The 22,328-nt window shown below is 44.1% G+C and overlaps 1 protein-coding gene across 1 annotated transcript in view; it reads right to left on the bottom strand.

The window, feature by feature from the left end:
* Positions 1–22,328, bottom strand: part of LOC311122458 (ER membrane protein complex subunit 2) — an 81,017-nt gene that overhangs the window by 9,052 nt on the left and 49,637 nt on the right. Inside the window, exons 5-10 of the mRNA XM_084158066.1 lie at positions 21,761–21,818; positions 12,576–12,661; positions 12,193–12,252; positions 8,837–8,918; positions 8,501–8,611; positions 3,594–3,698 (exon numbers count right to left, since the gene is read on the bottom strand). Of these exons, the coding sequence (XP_084014192.1) occupies positions 3,594–3,698; positions 8,501–8,611; positions 8,837–8,918; positions 12,193–12,252; positions 12,576–12,661; positions 21,761–21,818 (502 nt within the window). The remainder of the gene's footprint in view (positions 1–3,593; positions 3,699–8,500; positions 8,612–8,836; positions 8,919–12,192; positions 12,253–12,575; positions 12,662–21,760; positions 21,819–22,328) is intronic.

The raw sequence follows: 22,328 nt of genomic DNA, 5'->3' as shown, positions 1-22,328 counted from the left end.
GTTTCATCATAGCGCTTGATAGTTTTTGCGACTGCACTTGAAGAAACGTTCAAAGTTCATGAAATGTTCCAGATTGACTGACCTTCATGTCTTAAAGTAATGATGGACTGTCGTTTCTCTTTGCTTATTTGAGCTGTTCTTGCCATAATATGGACTTGGTCTTTTACTAAATAGGGCTATCTTCTGTATACCACCCCTACATTGTGACAAAACAACTGATTGGCTCAAACACATTAAGGAAAGAAATTCCACAAATTAACTTTTAACAAGGCACACCTGTTAATTGATATGCATTCCATGGTGACTACCTCATGAAGCTGGTTGAGAGAATGCCAAGAGTGTGCAAAGCTGTCATCAAGGCAAAGGGTGCTACTTTGAAGAATCTCAAATATAAAATATATTTAGATTTGTTTAATACATGATTCCATATGTGTTATTTCATAGTTTTGATGTCTTCACTATTATTCTAAACTCAGCAAAAAAAGAAATGTCCCTTTTTCAGGACCCTGTCTTTCAAAGATAATTCGTAAAAATCTAAATAACTTCACAGATCTTCATTGTAAAGGGTTTAAACACTGTTTCCCATGCTTGTTCAATTAACCATAAACAATTAATGAACATGCACCTGTGGAACGGTCGTTAAGACACTAACAGCTTACAGATGGTAGGCAATTAAAGTCACAGTTATGAAAACTTAGGACACTAAAGAGGCCTTTCTACTGACTCTGAAAAACACCCATAGAAAGATGCCCAGGGTCCCTGCTCATCTGCGTGAACGTGCCTTAGGCAAGCTGCAAGGAGGCATGAGGACTGCAGATGTGGCAAGGGCAATAAATTGTAATGTCCGTACTGTGAGACGCCTAAGACAGCGCTACAGGGAGACAGGACGGACAGCTGATCGTCCTCGCAGCGGCAGACCACGTGTAACAACACCTGCACAGGATCGGTACATCTGAACATCACACCTGCGGGACAGGTACAGGATGGCAACAACAACTGCCCGAGTTACACCAGGAACGCACAATCCCTCCATCAGTGCTTAGACTGTCCGCAATAGGCTGAGACAGGCTGGACTGAGGGCTTGTAGGCCTAATGTAAGGCAGGTCCTCACCAGACATCACCGGCATCAACGTCGCCTATGGGCACAAACCCACCGTCACTGGACCAGATAGGAATGGCAAAAAGTGCTCTTCACTGACGAGTCGCGGTTTTGTCTCACCCAGGGGTGATGGTCAGATTCGCGTTTATCGTCGAAGGAATGAGCGTTACACCGAGGCCTGTACTCTGGATCGGGATCGATTTGGAGGTGGAGGGTCCGTCATGGTCTGGGGCGGTGTGTCACAGCATCATCGGACTGAGCTTGTTGTCATTGCAGGCAATCTCAACGCTGTGCGTTACAGGGAAGACATCCTCCTCCCTCATGTGGTACCCTTCCTGCAGGCTCATCCTGACATGACCATCCAGCATGACAATGACACAAGCCATACTGCTCATTCTGTGCATGATTTCCTGTAAGACTGGAATGTCAGTGTTCTGCCATGGCCAGCGAAGAGCCCGGATCTCAATCCCATTGAGCACGTCTGGGACCTGTTGGATCGGAGGGTGAGGGCTAGGGCCATTCCCCCCAGAAATGTCCGGGAACTTGCAGGTGCCTTGGTGGAAGAGTGGGGTAACATCTCACAGCAAGAACTGGCAAATCTGGTGCAGTCCATGAGGAGGAGTTGCACTGCAATACTTAATGCAGCTGGTGGCCACACCAGATACTGACTGTTACTTTTGATTTTGACCCCCCCTTTGTTCAGGGACACATTATTCAATTTCTGTTAGTCACATGTCTGTGGAACTTGTTCAGTTTATGTCTCAGTTGTTGAATCTTGTTATGCTCATACAAATATTTACACATGTTAAGTTGGCTGAAAATAAACGCAGTTGACAGTGAGAGGACATTTCTTTTTTTGCTGAGTTTACAATGTAGAAAATGTATGTAAAGACAAGATTAAATCAAGAATAGTCTGATAGGTGACAATATTAGCCTATCACTTTTTTTTTTATGCTAGTGGTTGTATACATTTGGGATCTATCGCATCCCACAACTGTCCCAGACTATGTTTGGAATATTTATTTCTCGCACAGAATAGGGCAACTTTTGTACTATGGGGGATAGTAGTAAATGTAAATGTGTAAATGTGGACAGTTCTTCCAATATCTTCAATATGCACCTCGGAATTGGATAAGGACGCACGCAGGTGCGTCCCCGATGTGTCTGTCTTCACTTGTAGCCTGTGAGAAAGACTCGATCACGTGATGGAGAGCCGTGTGAGTGAGCGATGCATCGGTGCAGGCAGCACTCAGGGGGAAGGCATGGATTTTTTTAGGGTGCATTATGGCCACACAAAGGGGATGCCGCTGTGAAATTCATGGCATTATCAAATGCTTCTCAAATTGTGAAATAGAGACTGATGAAGTGTGTACAGCCTGCGCAAAAAACAAAGCAGAGCTTATGCCTTTCAAGTGACTTATCATGCAGCCTTAAAATGTATTAAAAATCAGAACATATAGCCCAACGTTTGTAGAACAACTAAAGTTACATTAATAACTCTAAATTAAGCATATAGGAGGACCTATTTCTTTAACTGCTCAACACAGAATAGCCATATGTGCGCACTCCCTCAAATCATTTGGAGAAAAGATCCTTTCTATTTTATTCAGCTTTATTCAATTGTATTCTTCATACTATAAAATAATAGAAAATAATGAAACGGAATACTATTCTGTTCTTCTGAAATAGACTACATTTTCTTCATATCATGTTTCTTTAGACCTGTCAAAAATAAATAATGGATTTATTGTGAAGGTGTAGGATATAGACTTTTTAAAAATGTAGATGTTCCAAAGGTCTACATCAGTGGGTTGTAGGCTGTGTGTGGAAGCCAGGAGATGCTAAATGTGTTTATGTTAATTAACGGTCAATTATCGTGAGACCGACAGTTATTTGCTTGACAATCACCGGCTGACGACATTTCGTGACAGCCACAGCCCTACTTTGAAACAACATCCACAACGAAAATGTTTTTCACTCAGTTTCAACCTGTTGTTAAACTTCTTTCTTCAAATTGATCATCACAGAGAGGTCAACATTTTTTGCCTAACAGCGAGATTTAAAAGCATGATACTGTTTTGATGAATATGGTCTCCACAACAGCCCTAGGCACCACACCTAATTCTGCCAATAACCTCACCAACAGTGATTGGCTAGATTAATCTCACCTGGTCTAAAGCAGAAATTTTCAATAAAATACAAAGTACCTGTGGCACTACAGAACCAGGGCTGACTACCCTTGTTGTATAGGAACAGTTAAGTGGAAAAGGCAAGTGGGAAAGGACCCATGTGGCTCAGTCGGTAAAGCATGGCGCTTGCAACGGCAGGGTTGTGGGTTCGATTACCACGGGGGACCAGTACGAAAAAAAGTATGAAAATGTATGCACTACTGTAAATCGCTCTGAATAAGAGCGTCTGCTAAATGACTAAAATGTAAATGGTGTAGCTTCCAAAATTAAAGTTGACACCTGCCCTCTGTCTCGGTGTAACTCACCTGATAGGCTCGGTTGATTTGATTGGTGGCCCAAGCAGCATACTTCACATTGGACTTTTTCACTGTGGCGTTCACTTTGGGGCTGGCAGCAATGTGGCTTGCCGACTAGACGGGAAGAAGAAGAAGGGAGTGGAAAGCAGGGGAGAGAGGAAAGAGGAGAGGGAAAGAAAGGCGTCGTCATATCAAACACATGGCGAAACTGCAATAAAAGCATAATTGAGATGAATGTGCAACCAACTCCACCGTGGGCAAGACGACAAAAATTGGCCCTACAACACGTGTAGAAAACGTTTACAGGAGAGGAATAAGTTAGTGTTTTATTTAATGTCCCAGCCACCGTGTGCAGTGTCACTTCATGGGCCCTAATTTCTCTAACACCATAGATAGCCGGTGATGACAGGGCTCGGCATGTCTTCGGAACCCGCGGTGCGGTGGCGAGCAAAGCGCGATGTGATTCATGCTCTCCGCTCGTCTCAGCTCCCCTCAGAACCACAAAACCCATGTCTTTCCCATGCTACTGCCATCGTCTCCGCAGTGCAAACCCCACTAGGCTTAAACGGGCAGCACTTCAAAGGTGTCCCATGGACATGCTGAAACTTTAACTACAATCAACCTTGCCCCCCCTATTATTTTCTTTAAAACGCTTTTGCTTCTGGATTTCGGTAAGCATTTTTCATTTTCTTCTTCATAACCTCCGGCTTATGATGTCAGCTCCGACAGACTACCCCAGAATGTCGTCGTCCTCCGTGAGAGAGGATCCCCGCTAGTGCGGTGACACGGCACTGACTAACACTAACTAACCTCACAGCGGTCACGACTACCAACGACTAAGCTGTACCAGGTGCTCTGAACGACTAAACAGAACCAATCAAATAGCTCTTCGGTGAGGAGCTGCCCTTCGTTGGTGTTCATGAAGCTTCACTGTCAACCAGAATCAGATGAAATGGTCAGAAAGTCATTGCCTTGGCACAATCCCATGTCAGGAACTAACATGCACTTGTCAAGGATTTCAACTCTGGAGCTCATGGACACACTTTTTATGAATTTAAACCTGAAACCAGCGTTAGGCCAAAATACAAGTGGCAGTGGATGATTTGACAGAGCAACATAAAGTCCTCTATGTAACTACGTATGCCTTTCCTACACACTTCTCAGTAGTTGGTATTCCGACTTACCTTATGCAGGTGCGTAACGGGCTTTGCAGGCGTGGTTCCCTTGCGTGCACTGAATACACTTAATTCAACCACTGAAAACCCTCCCACTTGCTGGCCAACAGATTTTCTCGTGGAGTTTTCAATCAATAGGGTTTTCAGTACATGTATCTAAAGCCATCCCTTTTAATTTGGTGTACCTTCAATTTGACTCACTAAAATATATGGAGAGAACGGTTCAGAATAGGGATCAGTGAAACTAAGCCTTGTAGGCCTAAATACATGCATATTTGTCTCCTTTTCAGCACCAATTGCAAGATAAAAAAAAACCTCTGATCTTGTATATTATCTACGCTTAGGAAAGTATTTATGTATAATAATAAAAAAAAACAGGTTTGGAGAGCCTATACGCACAAAATATATTGGTGAATCAAAAATACAGTGGTTCGATTCATCCTGAAAGCTGACAATCAAATTGTTCAATCCATGAAGTATTGGAAGGTAAGTGTACAGTAGGGGTTGAACAGTAGTCAATAAGTCTACCCTGATCCTGGAACTGTGATGAGAACAGTCCAGTCGTTGTGAACCGTGCGCCAGGCTCCAGGTTTAAACTGCTATGTATGGTCTGCGTTCCATAATGATTCAAATAGGCTACATGTCGCAAACGATTGCACAACTTGTAATACGTTAGCCTAATATGATCCACCATTGCTAGCGATCCTCAGGAACAACCACACAAATCTGAAAGAGGAAAGAAAGGTAAACTAACTATGTAATGGAATGATGCAAAATGTAAGGAAAGGAACACTTAAGTGACAGTTCTAAATGTATGTAGGTATAACTGACGGTGGCATGGTGAAATAGATCTAACTCAATTGTCATTTACAGTGAGGGAAAAAAGTATTTAGTCAGCCACCAATTGTGCAAGTTCTCCCACTTAAAAAGATGAGAGGCCTGTAATATTCATCATAGGTACACGTCAACTATGACAGATATTGAGAAAAGAAAATCCAGAAAATCACATTGTAGGATTTTTAATGAATTTATTTGCAAATTATGGTGGAAAATAAGTATTTGGTCACCTACAAACAAGCAAGATTTCTGGCTCTCACAGACCTGTAACTTCTTCTTTAAGAGGCTCCTCTGTCCTCCACTCGTTACCTGTATTAATGGCACCTGTTTGAACTTGTTATCAGTATAAAAGACACCTGTCCACAACCTCAAACAGTCACACTCCAAACTCCACTATGGCCAAGACCAAAGAGCTGTCAAAGGACACCAGAAACAAAATTGTAGACCTGCACCAGGCTGGAAAGTCTGAATCTGCAATAGGTAAGCAGCTTGGTATGAAGAAATCAACTGTGGGAGCAATTATTAGGAAATGGAAGACATACAAGACCACTGATAATCTCCCTCGATCTGGGGTTCCACGCAAGATCTCACCCCGTGGGGTCAAAATGATCACAAGAACGGTGAGCAAAAATCCCAGAACCACACGGGGGGACCTAGTGAATGACCTGCAGAGAGCTGGGACCAAAGTAACAAAGCCTACCATCAGTAACACACTACGCCGCCAGGGACTCAAATCCTGCAGTGCCAGATGTGTCCCCCTGCTTAAGCCAGTACATGTCCAGGCCCGTCTGAAGTTTGCTAGAGTGCATTTGGATGATCCAGAAGAGGATTGGGAGAATGTCATATGGTCAGATGAAACCAAAATATAACTTTTTGGTAAAAACTCAACTCGTCGTGTTTGGAGGACAAAGAATGCTGAGTTGCATCCAAAGAACACCATACCTACTGTGAAGCATGGGGGTGGAAACATCATGCTTTGGGGCTGTTTTTCTGCAAAGGGACCAGGACGACTGATCCGTGTAAAGGAAAGAATGAATGGGGCCATGTATCGTGAGATTTTGAGTGAAAACCTCCTTCCATCAGCAAGGGCATTGAAGATGAAACGTGGCTGGGTCTTTCAGCATGACAATGATCCCAAACACACCGCCCGGGCAACGAAGGAGTGGCTTCGTAAGAAGCATTTCAAGGTCCTGGAGTGGCCTAGCCAGTCTCCAGATCTCAACCCCATAGAAAATCTTTGGAGGGAGTTGAAAGTCTGTGTTGCCCAGCGACAGCCCCAAAACATCACTGCTCTAGAGGAGATCTGCATGGAGGAATGGGCCAAAATACCAGCAACAGTGTGTGAAAACCTTGAAGACTTACAGAAAACGTTTGACCTGTGTCATTGCCAACAAAGGGTATATAACAAAGTATTGAGAAACTTTTGTTATTCACCAAATACTTATTTTCCACCATAATTTGCAAATAAATTCATAAAAAATCCTACAATGTGATTTTCTGGAAAAAATTCTCTCATTTTGTCTGTCATAGTTGACGTGTACCTATGATGAAAATTACAGGCCTCTCATCTTTTTAAGTGGGAGAACTTGCACAATTGGTGGCTGACTAAATACTTTTTTTCACCCACTGTATATTTACAATCCCCTTATCCAAACGGCTTACTCATTTACCTAGCGCTTATCAATCGCTCTTATCAATGTGTAGAGAGAAAAGTGCATAAAAAGATAATTACGGCCTCCCGAGTGGCGCAGCGATCTAAGGCACTGCGAGGCGTCACTACAGATCTGGGATCGATCCCGGTTTGTGTCGCAGCAGGCCGCGACCGGGAGACCCATGAGGCGGCGCACAATTGGCTCAGCGTCGTCCAGGTTAGGGAAGGGTTTGGCCGGCCGGGATGTCCCATCGCGCTCTAGCGACTCCTTGTGGCGGCCGGGCGCATGCATGCTGACTTCGGTCACCAGCTGTACGGTGTTTCCTCCGACACATGGGTGCGGCTGGGTTCCGGGTTAAGCGAGCAGTGTGTCAAGAAGCAGTGCGGCTTGGCGGGGTCGTGTTTCGGAGGACGCATGGCCCTCGACCTTCGCCTCTCCCGACTCCTTTTTCCATTTACCCTGAAAGTAGTCTATGGGCAAGGAGAGACAGTCACCTACGGTTTGAATTTGTTTAAATAGCCACTGCTAACGTTAGCTAATTTTAACCCCATAGACTACTTTTAGAAAAATAAAGGTTAGTCTATAAAAGTGAAGATATCCCTTCAAAGACCATGAACGGATCCAGTGGTTGTGCCCCTTTCCGTGTATGAGATGTTTTGACTGCCTGAACCCCTGTGAGAGGAAACACTGGAAGGCCTGTGTCGCTGCTTCTCTCTGCTCTGGCCATCCACCCACCCTTATTCCTGCACTCTCCGTTTGTGTTCTTATGTCAGGACTCACTTACATATGATGCATTGGTGCTAATGGACAACTTCCTGTTTAAATAAATATGCAGATGAAAGGGGGGCATTTGGCGCAGACAAAATCAAAACGTTAACCTGGGCCGGGGCTGGGGGCTGCCTGCGACAGAGAGAGGCAGTGGCCCTCTCTTTCCCCTTTTCGTACTGCCACTGCTCTTATTTATTTTAGTCATTTTGGTCCTAAACATGAAAAAGGTCCCGTACAAAAGCCTAGAGGGATAATATCACCAAAATAGAGAGCTTGAAGGGGCAGACTTTTCCAAGCCGGGGGGTTTACCCACTGAGTCAGCATTGACCTGACCTGTCTGAAAGCTGGGCTCTGTGGTCACTACACAAAGCCAGTAGCAGGCCTGCACATTTTGACAAACCACAGGAGAAAAGGGATGAGTTGTTGCTCTTTCACCCCCTCCCTCGCTCCTTTCCTCATGCGACGGTTAGACGTTTGAACTCACCATATACAGACCGAACAAGGCCCTCATGTTTCTGTTGTTCAGCTTCAGAGCCTGGGCAAAATATTTTCTGGACAGCTCCAGGTTTTCCAGCCCCCCCTGGGTGTACTTCACCTATGAGACAAGGCATTAAAATTTGAGGGGGGCTTACGCAATGCCTACATGGCATCTGAATAAGCACGACATGACAAGCCATGTAAACATTTCGACATTCATGAGCGTGTATTCCCACTGACGTTAAGTGCAGCGGCCGGCTCCTCCATTCACGTAGAGGGCTGGGGGAAACATTATTCCATAGTTAGGCCGCTTGATGACGGACATGCAGAGAGTCATACCTACCTCAGCGTACTGCTCACAGTACAAGTGATTGTGAGGGTTGGTCATCATCAGCTCCTCCAGACAGAAAGCTGCTTTTCCATAGCTGTGGAAACAAGGGAACAATGAATAGATTGATGACTACTAGCGATGGACATTTAATCTTTCAGCTTTAAAATAGTAAGGGGGGAAATGTGCTCTATTTCATCTGTGATGTAGTCTACCCATTCCAATCCGAGAGTGTACATTTGTTCTGCAGAAAGTTCTATTGCTGCCTTGGTTTACTGTCCCATTTTGGCAAGTTTGGATCTAGGAAGATGCATCCAACAAACTACGTTTATTTGCAGACTAAGGGGATCTGGTGGCCTATGTGGTTATGTCTATATTGGCGAAACTCTTCCGTTTTGGAAAGTGGAACATTGAAAAGGAGAAGAGCGGGGGTCTCCAGACAAACAGGATCAATCTGTCTGTCTGGGGATGTGTTTTTCACTCTGGTAATGTGTAGTTAAATACCTTCCTGAGGTCAGCGCTACAGTAGGAACTGGCACACTGTGCCCTACTCAAATGAGATCACTTCTCAGACTGCTGAGCTGTTGACCTCACGCTAATCTGCAGCCATTCCACATCTAATACACAGTTTCCCCTTCAGGGGACCCGTCCAAGGGAAGGCAAGTTTATCACTCAGACGCACACAGTCAGAATTACAAAGTCCACACACACACACACACACAATTCCCACGCCTTGACAGACTACATAAACCATATGACCCCAGAACACTAAAACAGGGCTATTAAACCAAATCGGACAAAACACACAAAAAAACTGAATTCAATTCTAGTGTAGAGAGACTGTACGTGATCCAGCATATGCTGTATCAGCGCTTGGAAATGCGCAGAAAAACCAAAATGGTGCTTGAGGGATCCTAAATTACGCAAGATATGGATGCTAATCTGTAGCCATTTCACTGCCAGCGAGGGAGAGAGGAGTGAAACAAAACGCTGACGCAAGTTGGGTGTTTTGGCGGGAACACAGGCCCAAATGCTGCCTCGCACGACATGAAGAGACTATCGGCCCATTTAGAGTCAGTTTAAAGGACTTCAAAGAGAGCCACACCATGAGAGTGGTGGGGGAGAGCGAGGGGCGAGTTGGAATGAGAGGGAGAGAAACTGGGGGGGGGGGGGGGGGGGGAAGAGAGAGAGAAAGAAAGAGCGAGAGAGATCAGGGTATTTGGAAGGTTGGGGGGCCGCTTACAATTACCACTTCCTCCCCATAAAGACTTTCAGATGTGCTCCTGCAGTGGCCCCGGCCTGCAGCGGAGAGGAGAGAGGAGAGGCAGCCTCCATTAACAGGCAGAGGCCTGGCTGACTGCAGTACCGCACCCTCCAATCTCCACCCTCCGACCATCAATACCACCACTCAGCTCCAACTCCCTAAGCCTGGGCTCAGAGACCACGGTGCTAGCTCGGGGTGGTAGCACTGTTCGGATGACTCACACAATTGCTTTGTTTTCTTTGAACACCAAACCAGACAACGGTTGGTTTTTGGTGCTACCAATTGTAATACCACATTTTGACTGAATTCCAGCCCAAAGTTTTTCCCCAACTAGACTGGGCAAACGGATCAAGATTCCGCCATTAGACTGTGCAAACTGACCACAGAAAGTCATCATGCTCTGTCGGATGACCAGGCCAATCTGAACCGATAGACAGTAGTTCAATAAAGACTACTTCAACAGCACTAAAAGCTCAGATGATTCTCAATGAGTCGAAGCATCTCAACGGTTCAACGCAACAATAACAAAAAGGCGCAATCTCAGTAACGTCCGAATATCACTCAGCGGTATGAGGATTATTCAAAAAAAGTTTCCACTGTGTTAGGCTATTAATTACTGTCATAATGTTTGAACACTGATGCCTGTAGAGCCATGTAACAATGGCAGGCGAGAATCCGTGAGCGATTTGTATATTTTTAGCTTGCGGGGCGCTACACAGTGAGGGCGGAATCGTTTATTTCTCTTCCTCACTTCCCCATCAGCCTCGGTTTTTTCTGGCTCTGGAAAGAAAGTGCCACCAACTTCTCCTGGGAATCTCTCTGCAGCCACTCTCCCTCCCTCTCTCTCTCTCTGTGGAAAAGAAAGGCGATAATGACATGCTGTCCGGAAGAGGATGGGAGGGGGAAAAAGGGCGTTTGTAACCCAAAATACAGAAAAGAGAAAAGAAATTGACACGCCTGTAGATAAGGGGCTCGGGGAGTGAATAGGGTGATATTAGAAAAGTTGGGCTAAGCTGGGAGATAATCCGCTCACCCCTGGATTTCCTCCCGCTACTACAGCAATAAAGCCACTCGGGACAAAAACATGAAATATCCAATAAGCAGCCCTCTCACTACGCTAAACATTCCTGCAGACACTGCCCTCTTGCCAGGGTGACCGCAGAGCCGGTGTGCTGCTCACACAACCACACACATACACACACACCTCCGTGAAAGACGGCTGCTTCCCTGACTCCTAAGCCCCCAAGACAATTAATGAGGGACAAAAAGTGACACAAACAAAACAAAAACATTTTTTGCAATGCTCTTGTCTTGGGAGGCTGACAATTACCCCTGGCAACAGAGATATCAGTAGGAGGTTGTCTTACCCCCCATACGTATGAGTGGGGGGCTTAGGGACTAAATCCTATTACCCTCCTCTCCATGTGACAAACAAAGACAGGGGCTCAAAGCAGACCCCTGGCTGAGTTAGGCATTTCACCGCCCCTCTCCATTGTGCCCATCCTAATACATCCCCTCTGGGATCAAGCCGTCAGTTCAGCCACCGAGACTGGGAGAGGAGAGGAGTTACTGCTTACAGACACTCCCCACTCTGTCTCACCCCCCTGAGTCTGTTAGAAGCTGACAGATGCCCCTGGGAGATATGATAAGGTGCCGCCTCCAGGTCTTGACACCAGGGAGTGCTGACACACTGCTGGCACAGCACTCACCACTGGAATAAGTCAGTAAAAACAATGTGGGTAAATTAATCACAAGTGACGTAGGATAATGTGGGCACCGAATGGCGCAGTGGTCTAAGGCACTAGAGATCCTGGTTCGAATCCAGGCTCTGTCGTAGCCGGCCGCGACCGGGAGACCCATGGGGCGGCGCACAATTGGCCGTCCAGGGTAGGGGAGGGAATGGCCAGCAGGGATGTAGCTCAGTTGGTAGAGCATGGCATTTGCAACGCTAGGGTTGTGGGTTCGATTCCCACGGGGGGCCAGTATGAAAAAAATAAAATAATGTATGCACTCACTAACTGTAAGTCGCTCTGGATAAGAGAGTCTGCTAAATGACTAAAATGTAATAATGAGTTAAATTAATGTGATAAAGAAATGCGATGATTACTCATGCTCGTTGATGTAGAGTTCCGACAGCTCGTGCCACGCTTCCTGGTCCCCGACGAACCTGTAAAAACAGTGAGAAATTTAGGGAGTCTCCCATTGAGGATCATCAACAATAACCTCTCTAATGTATAGTACAACAGCTGAAATCTCAACGTTTCAAATCAATCCAAATCATGGCATTATATAACTAGGCTAACATAGACGGACAGGGCAGACAGGCAGAGCTCCCAAGATGGGGGGTTGAGCAGGGTTGGGGGGGTCTCATGGACAGGTTGTGGCCCAGCCCGGCTCAAATCGAATGCAAACCCCCTTTTAATTAAAAAGACCAGGGGAGGTGCGGATGAGGAGGAGGTCGTCCAAATCCCCTTGTAAAACACTACTCACTGCTCCAGATACTCGTTGAGCTCGCGAATGGCCTCGGCACTCTTCCCCTGGGCCTTCAGAATGGAGATCTTCCTCTTCCTCGCCGCCTGTGGAGATCAGCATCAACAGAGGATTAGTAAGGTCTTAGCTCCTCAAGTGTTTGTCCGAGGAGAGGGGTTCTCCTCAGTGCTCACACTAATAAAAGGGAGAGGAAAGAAAGGAGGAGGGTATGTGTTAAATGAGTCTGGGAACTGTGCTCAGGTGGAAATTGGGGAGGTGGTGGGGTTTGGGATGTTGGTCAAAGCTACCCGCCTCTGCTCCTGGCCGATCCCCCTGGGGATAGGGACCATGAGTTCACAGAACGCCAAGTCTATTGGGAGTGGAGGGAATCAGGATTTTACATTTTCTCTACGGAATCATCAGCCAACAGCATTGATGTGATGTGGTGATGTTCAGTACCAAATCATTTCATTTCAGTTAAGTGATATCTTCATTTAGGAGAGAGATATTGACTGCATGAACCAGCCTTACTGAGCACTTTTCTGTTACAGTTCTTCCACAGCGGTGAGAAGCCTCGTTACTTAAAATGCTGATGTCCCTTTTAAGGCGACTATTATTGATATTGTTATGGGGCAACTTTAAATTGATGTGCCAGCATCGCGTAATGGTTAGCTAGGCTATATCTGTGGAAGGAAGAACACAAATCATGAGTCAACGTTTGAGAGTCGGCGTGTGTGAGCTTAGAGGCTGAGATAAAGTGGTGAGTCATCCCCATCTAAGTGGGAAAAACATTGCCTTACCCCAAACCCAACGGCCAGCGCATTCAGAATGAGCTTCTGAAACCTAGCTAACTTACACCAGCCTCCAATTGCCTTTTTTGGATGTTGAAGTGACCTTAAGGTGGATTAGATTCTCATCAATCTGAATCAGAAAGTATTACGCCCGCTCCTCTGACTTTTCCAGGCGGCGTTTTGGTGTGTGTGTGTGTGTGTGTGTGTGTGTGTGTGTGTGAGTACCTGCTGTACGGGCTGCTGTTGCCATTAGAATTGTGCTGCCCTGCCTGCCATGGCCCATTTTATTTATGGACTGGCATTTGATTGAGTGGGGCTTCCTTTCTCCCACACTCATAACCAAAGCCATTGAGGGCTGTGCATGAGTCACGTCTGAGCGGCCATAAATCTGGGAATCCACTGACACCGCCGTCACAATAAATCCACTTATCCATCACCCTGGGACAGGGACCTGCACTACAGCCTGGCTATGGTGCTTACTCTCACAACACACACAGACACACACTAACCTAAAGTCAGCGATTTTTTATAAATATCTAGATTATTCTTGACCTGTATTATTGGGGGGGGGGGGGGGGTCACACCAACCATATTTCTTCTTCTCTCCCCCCTCTGCCCATAAAACACATATCTCCTCAAAAGATCACACTATTCTACATGGACAATATTCTACTGGGGCTTGATGCTATGTGAGATTAAGGAATTTATACTCACTTCTAACCAAATTGCTAACATATGGATTTTCCCTGTCCGATACCAAAAATATGTCAGAACACCAAATTTCAGTGTGGATCTTGCAATTGTAGGCCTACCCCACACCCCTCTCTTCCCCCCTTCCTCTCTTTCTTTCCCAGTCCTTTTTTCCTGATAAAGAACCACTTGGGGCTCACTCAGAACATATGGAAGTTGGTAGCCCCGAAGGAGTCACACGGAACTTTATTAAATGCGGAGCTCTCCCAAACCGCTCCTCCGCTTGCTCTCTCCCCCTCTCCAAACTAATGATCCAGAAGAACCTGGCAGCAGGGATAATCCCGCCGTTGTCATGATTCTTTTTTAATTAGGGTTCTCGAGGAGCACTCCGAGTGGAGCACTGGATTGTTTGAATCACCCCTGGCTCTCGCTGAGAAGGACTCACCACAACACAGGCTCTGACTGTGAGGACTACACTGGACACCTAGATAGCCTATGTTATAATAATGTTATTTAACATACATGGAGGGAGAGATGGAGGGGTCGAGAATGGAGGGGATGGAGGGAGGAGATGAAGGCGAGAGAGAAGAATACAGAGAACGATGCTGTTTCACAACAGCGGCACATTGCTAGTAGATGAAGGTATTATTGCATTAAAAGCAACAACGACACTAAAACATTCAGAGTAAAACATTGGTGTACAGTAAAACATTTAAAAAAATATTACAGATGTTTCAAATGCCTAAGAGCTGAGGGAGTTGTACATGTATTACTTGGAATCAAAGTCTACGAAGGCATCCAGATATCAAATCCAGAAGCATTGTCTAAATAGTGCCTAAATAAAGGTTGCAAAGAGCCAATATTTTCCATTTCAACAGGATCTAGTTTCAGCTCAGTAGAAATCTGAGCGCATCATGACCTCTGTAAAAACTATCTTGTCCTACACTCTAATTGCATACAATTCTAGGCCAACCTCAGTAAGGGATTCTCAGCGACCTCAATTGCTTTCTCAATAAATACTAGCGGTGTTTCTACACACCAATTATGAAATGAGGGTCGGAATTCCATATATCAGATGAATCATCCACAGTGTCATTTGGACTCCAAATGAATAATTAATGAAGTTACCTTTTGTATGAAAATGTGGTAGACAGACACTAGGCTATAGCCTTTTAGCCAAAGTTCTCAGAGAAAAAGAAAAAAAGACGAGCAAAGCACAAAAATGCATTTACGCAAGCAGACGAGAATTTCGCCAGATCATTGCTGTAGGTATTGGAAGGGCTAAGAGTTCGACACATTCTTTGGACACCGCCATGGCAGAGAAACCTTGAGCAATTTCTGATGATTCAACAATTTTGGTTAATGGGTACCACATCTATTCCACAGCCTGTAATTACAACAGCTCAGTTTCCAATCTCCAGCTCGGCATGCTGGGATGCCTCACAAGTCCTTGCTGTGAACGCCAATTTTCCGCCATTTCTTTGAGCTCCATCCCCTCCCTCATTGTACAGAACATGTTAGAGAACATGCTGGACTGGGATCAGAGGAGATCCTCCTGTAGCTCAGTTGGTAGAGCATGGCGCTTGCAACGCCAGGGTTGTGGGTTCCAATCCCATGGGGGGCCAGTATGAAAAATGTATGCACTCACTAACTAAGTCGTTCTGGATAAGAGTGTCTGCTAAATGACTAAAATGTAAAATGTAAAGACAGGTGACCTAAATGATGTCAGCCCCCATCCACACCCTCACCAGCCAGGATGGGTTGGCAGGGGACAGTGAGGACCTGTTTCCATTCCCGCCCTCAGGTTTAACCGAGAGGGCGCTGGTGTTCCGGGTGACATCCACCCAACCTTTGGAGATCAGGAAACGGAGTGATCCCATCCCAGGACATCGCCTGGGTGTTGCTCTGATTGTCTGGTGAGTACTAGTACCCACCATTCCCAAGGCACCTCCCATTTCCCATTGGTGAAGATCTCACTACCCAAAGAATGAAGAGGGCAATGCATATTTGAACTAGTTTATCCATTAAAGTAAACTATTACGTGTCATAGGAAGAGCTCCTAGAAAGCCTTTGATAATTCCGAACCCGGTAGACTTTCAGCGAAGTCTGCCTAAAACATTGTCCTTTGCGAAGGCTGATTTTACTCTCTGCCCTTCCAAGTTCAGTTTAGGGCTGGGCGATATGGCCAAAATATCATATTTTTCACATTTTTGACGGTATGCCAGTATTTTATGTTTCTGAATAATACAAGTTCTAAATATGCTTTATGGGTCGTGCATAGGCATGGGCGGTATTTAGCGTATATACCGTATACCGGGGTATTTGGAAATGGCCACGGGATGGTTTTTCAATACCGTCAAGACTATTTATTTAACGTTTTTTTTTATTTACACATTTGAATATTTGTAGTTACTTTTTAAGTAAATACCTGCAGTCAATTTGTGTAATACGTTAGGAGAAAAAGAAGATTGCGTTCTTCATTTCACCTGCCACATCATTCTTCATTATGAAGCTTACCGGTAGTCCCCAGTCACGTGGTGTTTGTTTACAAGCACACAACGACGAGAGACCGGAGCCTTGTGAGTCACTCACTGATGTGCAGCACGCGCCAGGTGATCTAGTTACAGTATGGAATTCACAACTAAATGTTTGCCTGCTAGATATGTATCATTTGATTTACACAACATGCCTACCACTTTGAAGATAACATATTTTTTATTGTGAAACAAACTAGAAATAATAAGAAAAAAAATAAGAAAACTTGAGCGTGCATAAATATGATGCTGCCACCACCATGCTTCATTGTGGGGATGGTGTTCTTGGGGTGATGAGAGGTGTTGGGTTTGCGCCAGACATAGCGTTTTCCTTGATGGCCAAAAAGCTCAAATTTAGTCTCATCTGACCTGAGTACCTTCTTCCATATGTTTGGGGAGTCTCCCATATGCCTTTTGGCAAACACCAAACGTGTTTGCTTATTTTGTTCTTTAAGCAATGGCTTTTTTCTGGCCACTCTTCCGTAAAGCCCAGCTTATAATGGATTTAATGGTGCTCATTGGGATGTTCAAAGTTCTGAAGGTAATTGTTTGCACCAGATCTTATTTAGAGCTTCATAGCAAAGGGGGTGAATACATATGCACGCACCACTTTTCCGTTATTTCTTTATTTTTTAAACAAGTTATTTTTTTCATTTCACTTCACCAATTTGGACTATTTTGTGTATGTCCATTACATGAAATCCAAATTAAAATCCATTTAAATTACAGGTTGTAAAGCAACAAAATAGGAAAAACGCCAAGGGGAATGAATACTTTTGCAAGGCACTGTCTTTTACAGTTTACCGCCGAGCCCTAGTTCAGTTTGCAGCCATAATACTCAAATACAGCAAATGGCGCTAAAAACTAAGCACAAGTAGGCTAATTGACAGAACTATCAATGCTAATGCAAGCTAGCTAATGGGTGAGAGATCTGTTAAAAGGTACATAAAAATGGTATCCATTAGTTAATCTGACTGGGGAAGTAGATAAAGGGCTTCATTGCCAAAATCCTGAAGTGTCCCTTTAAAAGAGTTCAGTGTTTTCCAACTGGAAATCAACTATCTAAAGTCAGCTTGAAAGATTAAATCTAGCTATCATTATGGAAACTACTTTTTGTGAATATAAACCAGATGTTGGAAACACACTGAAATCTCTCTTCCACCTGTCACAGACACTGGTGGATTGGAGTTCGCCAGAGACGAGTTTGGCAAAAAATGTAGGCTGGGCAATCCACCGCGATTGAACACCTTGGACAAACACCTGACTTTTTGTTCTTTAAAGCCAGTGAACAAAACCATTTCCAAGACTTCAGACCCTATTGGTGATTCACTCATGTTAATTATCTATACTGAACAAATATATAAAACGCAACATGCAACAATTTCAAAGATGTTACTGAATTACAGTTATAAGGAAATCAGTCAATTGAAATAGATTCATTAGGCCCTAATCTATGGATTTGACATAACTGGGAGGGCATAGGCCCACCCACTTGGGAGCCAGGCCCACCCACTGGAGAGCCAGGCCCAGCCAATCAGAATGGGTTTTTCCCCACAAAAGGGCTTTATTACAGACAGAAATACTCCTCAGTTTCATCAGCTGTCCGGGTGGCTGTTCTTAGATGATCCCGCAAGTGAAGAAGCCGGATGTGGAGGTCCTGGGCTGGCGTGGTTACAAGTGGTCTACGGTTGTGATGCCAGTTGGACAAACTGCCAGCTTATGGTAGAGAAATGAACATTCAATTATCTGGCAACAGCTTTGGTGGACATTCCTGCAGTCAGCATGCCAATTGCACACTCCCTCAAAACTTGAGACATCTGTGGCATTGTGTTGTGTGACAAAACTGCACATTGTAGAGTTGCCTTTTATTGTCCCCAGCACAAGGTGCACCTGTGTAATGATCATGCTCTTTAACCAGCTTCTTGATATGCCACACCTGTCAGGTGGATGGATTATCTTGGCAATGGAGAAATGCTCACTAACAGGGATGTAAACAAATTGGAGAGAAATAAGCTTTTTGTGCATATGGAAAACTTCTGGGATGTTTTATTTCAACTCATGAAACCATGTTGCGTTTATATTTTTGTTCAGTATATTTATTGCTGAGGTTGTGGAAGTGCCTGCACTGGCAACTTGACGACCAAAAGCAGTTTCTCAGGAGGCATCACAGCCTATACAAACTAACTTGCTCTTCCCTTCCCACCACATGTATTGTCTTCCATGACAGAGTATTTAATGTGCTTATAATTGAAATAGGACATGGTGGATCTAACCTGTGTAAAACAAATAGATCTCTCATTTTAATAGAAGAACGAATAGAGTGACTGGTTTGGTCCAACAGAAACAGCGAGTAAAATAAAAATAAATGACGGTAAATGACAAAGTGAAGAAGGTGAAAAGGGGTCTGAACGAGGGGGAGCAGACAGTTACACTACAGGGAATCCATAGAGATGAGGAGGCAATTCTTCCACACCAGAAAGAAGGGGAGGTGACTGCATCAGAGTATACCCAAGTTTATTGATTTTGTCAGCAAGGCGTCCGTTTGTTTGAAACAGACAGTCGGTGAGGTGCAGAATCCTCACATGGTGTCCAAAGAACAAATGTTTACGCTTCGTCTCTCACACTTTGCCAGCCAGGAGAAAATGTTTCATATATCTAAGCAAGTTCATGTGTCAGGGCAACACAGAAACTTGTTGAACGTCTACAGGAGGACTGCCAAAACAAATAAGGTCATGGTTTCTTTTGAAAAACTTTAAAACATGTATTTTCTTGCGTGGCCACATGTCCTTATGGAAACAATTAACAGCAGGTACAATGCGTTTTGGGTTGGTGGTGGGGGATTGGCAGAACACTGGATAGACATGGTCTTGCAAGTCATTCAGCTGAAATTCAATATAAATTGAGAGAAGATTGTATGGAACTTAAAGTATGGAAGTTAAAGCAATAGTGTATATCTAAAGGCTATACCCACTTATAATCTGACGGACTCAAATGGTTAACTGCTGTGTAAACCATAGGGTTGCATTTGTTGGAATTGTTTTGTGGGAAAAACTGTTTTGCTACATCACTGTGATAATGCAGACTAATTGGCAGATACAGTTATACAGATGACACTCAAAAGACAACATGTGGATAGAACTGATACAGCAAGTGGCGATCAAGATAGTGGTAAAGTAGCAGCCTTGTCAGAGGCCAGACGCTCTACAAATCTCACAGTGCATTATGCATGGGCCTAAGATTTAATATAACAAGAACTTGAGTAAAAGTCAAAGGCTTCTTGTATCTGTTTCTACTGTTTAGAAGTGAACGCTGGGCTTTACACCTGAAGAAGGGATGCACATTTCGATCAATTTTGCTGCCGACTAACCAACCCTCATTAACCGGTAAAAAAAAATCCAGACAGTAAAATGATGTGACTAACAGAAAATTATATGCATGCATACAAGGAACTGACATTTTTAATTAAGAGAAACATGCAACAATAGCAAACCTATCGTCTTTCAGTCAAAAGGCTATAGCCTATTATTGAACATGAAACTCCTGTAATGAAGCAGCTAACAAAACGTAATTTTCAAATGCAATTTGCGGGAAAACCCTGTTCTAAACAGCGCACCTAATGCGAGTGGTTCCATATGTGACAGATAAAAATCTCAGTTAGAAACATAGAACGAGGGGGACTCTAATAGCCACAACTAGGATGGCCTCTGGCTTCTGGACAACGAAAGAAAGTTGATATGAAAACCAATAGAACAGCAGAGAAATGCTGGTTAACAGTATGAGGAAGTCAAAATAATTGCCTCCACGTTTCTATGGATGGATTTTGGCTACTAGGCTATTTTGAAGCAAGGTAAGACTTGCCTCATTATTGGAAGTAAAGTAAAACGTTCAGGTTTCAAACAATCATACTGCCTCAAGCTAACATTGCAAAGTGGTGGGTGACGCGCTGATAGCCTGCCTACCGTTGACTATAGCCTATGCACTTAAATGGCGAAAGGGAGGCGCGCTTTAATTACCAGTTGAGATTGAGATAAATAAAAATATTACCTCTTTTTAAATCGTAGCCATCAAAACTGGGCTTACAAAAGCATGTTTCACTCAAGGTCTCGCAGTCTCACTGCAGAATTAGACATTTATCCACGTTTCTCCAAACATCAAATTTAGAAGTTGCTCCAAACGTCAAATTTCTAAGTGCTTTTGACACCTTGGGTTGCTCCTGCTGTTCTGTATCGTTCCATTTCTTCAAACGTCAAAATCAGAAGGATTAAGTTTAGGCACTCATTCCGAATGGTTAAGGTAAGGGTTAAGGTTTGGGATTGAGTTAAAACGAGAAAAAAAAAAACAGTGTCCACAAACAAAAAAAATAATAAAAAAAACAGTGTCCACCACTGGGATCCAACACAGAACCTTCTGATCCAGAGTCATGGGATTACGCCCATCCCCGTCTACAACGCCCTAGCAAAACCAAAAACGACAAGGTAATAGCGCTCACTGCTGCCCCTAGTGGCCGTTTTGAAGACATTTCCCGACATCCGCAAGACATGGATAGACGTCCAATTTCGAAGTCAATCTTGAACGATCTCCCTGGTTTCACTCCGGCACCAGCTTTTGAGCTACTCTCGCGCTGTTTTACAGGTGATTGGCTATTCCGCTCCTCAAACAAGGCTATATATGCTGTGCGTGTGTGATAAATAATATACATGACTAACGAAAATACACAAGTACCTATTTAATACCATTAAAGTTATGAAAATGTACTTATAGACTGATAAGCATGACCAAGTAAAAATGCTTTTTCATGAACATCCCTAACCTGAAGCCGCCTGACAGTAATGGAGGACGTAATAGTGGAGCACAGTCCTGCTCACCCCAGAGGGGGTCTAAGAACTACCTATATATCACAGTCTTCAAAGAGCAGGAATTTTATTTGGCCCTAGTTCCACCCAACATGTCAAACACTGCCTAAGACCATGAACCACTGCCCCATCTCCCGCTCCCTCAAACTCCTGTAATGTGTGTGTGTGTGTGAGAGCCTGATCAGCAATGTGGTTGAGGTCAAAAAGGCCAAGGAGAGTTTAACTAGGCAAACTCACACCACGAATACCAAAGCTTTTCAGCAGATTTAAAGCTGTCCAAAAAGTTTGGACCACAACTGTAACAAAATAAGAATAAGTGTGTGTTTTTCCTCTCTTACCGTATTGGTGGGATCGTCTTGCAGTATTGAATCATACTGCTTGCTGGCATCCTCGTACCTTCAAAAGCAGAAGAAAAAAAAAAAAGACTCACCAGTCAAGAAAAATTAGGTGGTGGGGAAATCAAACAGAATTCAAGGCAATCAAGTTTCTGTACACAACGTGGCCGGTCTCTATGGTTACACTGTGAACCCTTGCAGAAATCAGCAGTGACCTAAAGGAGGAAATAAACAGTCATTACTGTTGCTGCTCAAATAGCCTGCGTTGTGAGAGGCTTACACCACTTAACAATGAGTCAAGAAACCAATACAAAGAGTAGGGAAGCACACTGATCTGAAGAGTGTATACACAATGATTGCCTTTGATTTGTTTAAAGGTGAATCAAATCAATCTGTTCAGCTTTGTTTTAGAGGCCTTTCTTTTGAGCCGTGTAGAATAATAGGCAACCTTCCATTACATACAAGTCTGATCAGAGCTACATTCAACACAATGTGTGTTTTAAAGTTACGGAGCAAAGGGGGAATCCATACGATTCTGTTTAAAATGAGTGAGTTATGAGCTGTAAATACC

This window comes from Coregonus lavaretus (genome assembly GCF_964263955.1).
Source record: "Coregonus lavaretus genome assembly, chromosome: 3".
NCBI classification, from domain to species: Eukaryota; Metazoa; Chordata; class Actinopteri; order Salmoniformes; family Salmonidae; genus Coregonus; species Coregonus lavaretus.
Note: the sequence above shows the minus strand (reverse complement) of the source record. Positions and strands in the feature narration are given on the sequence as shown.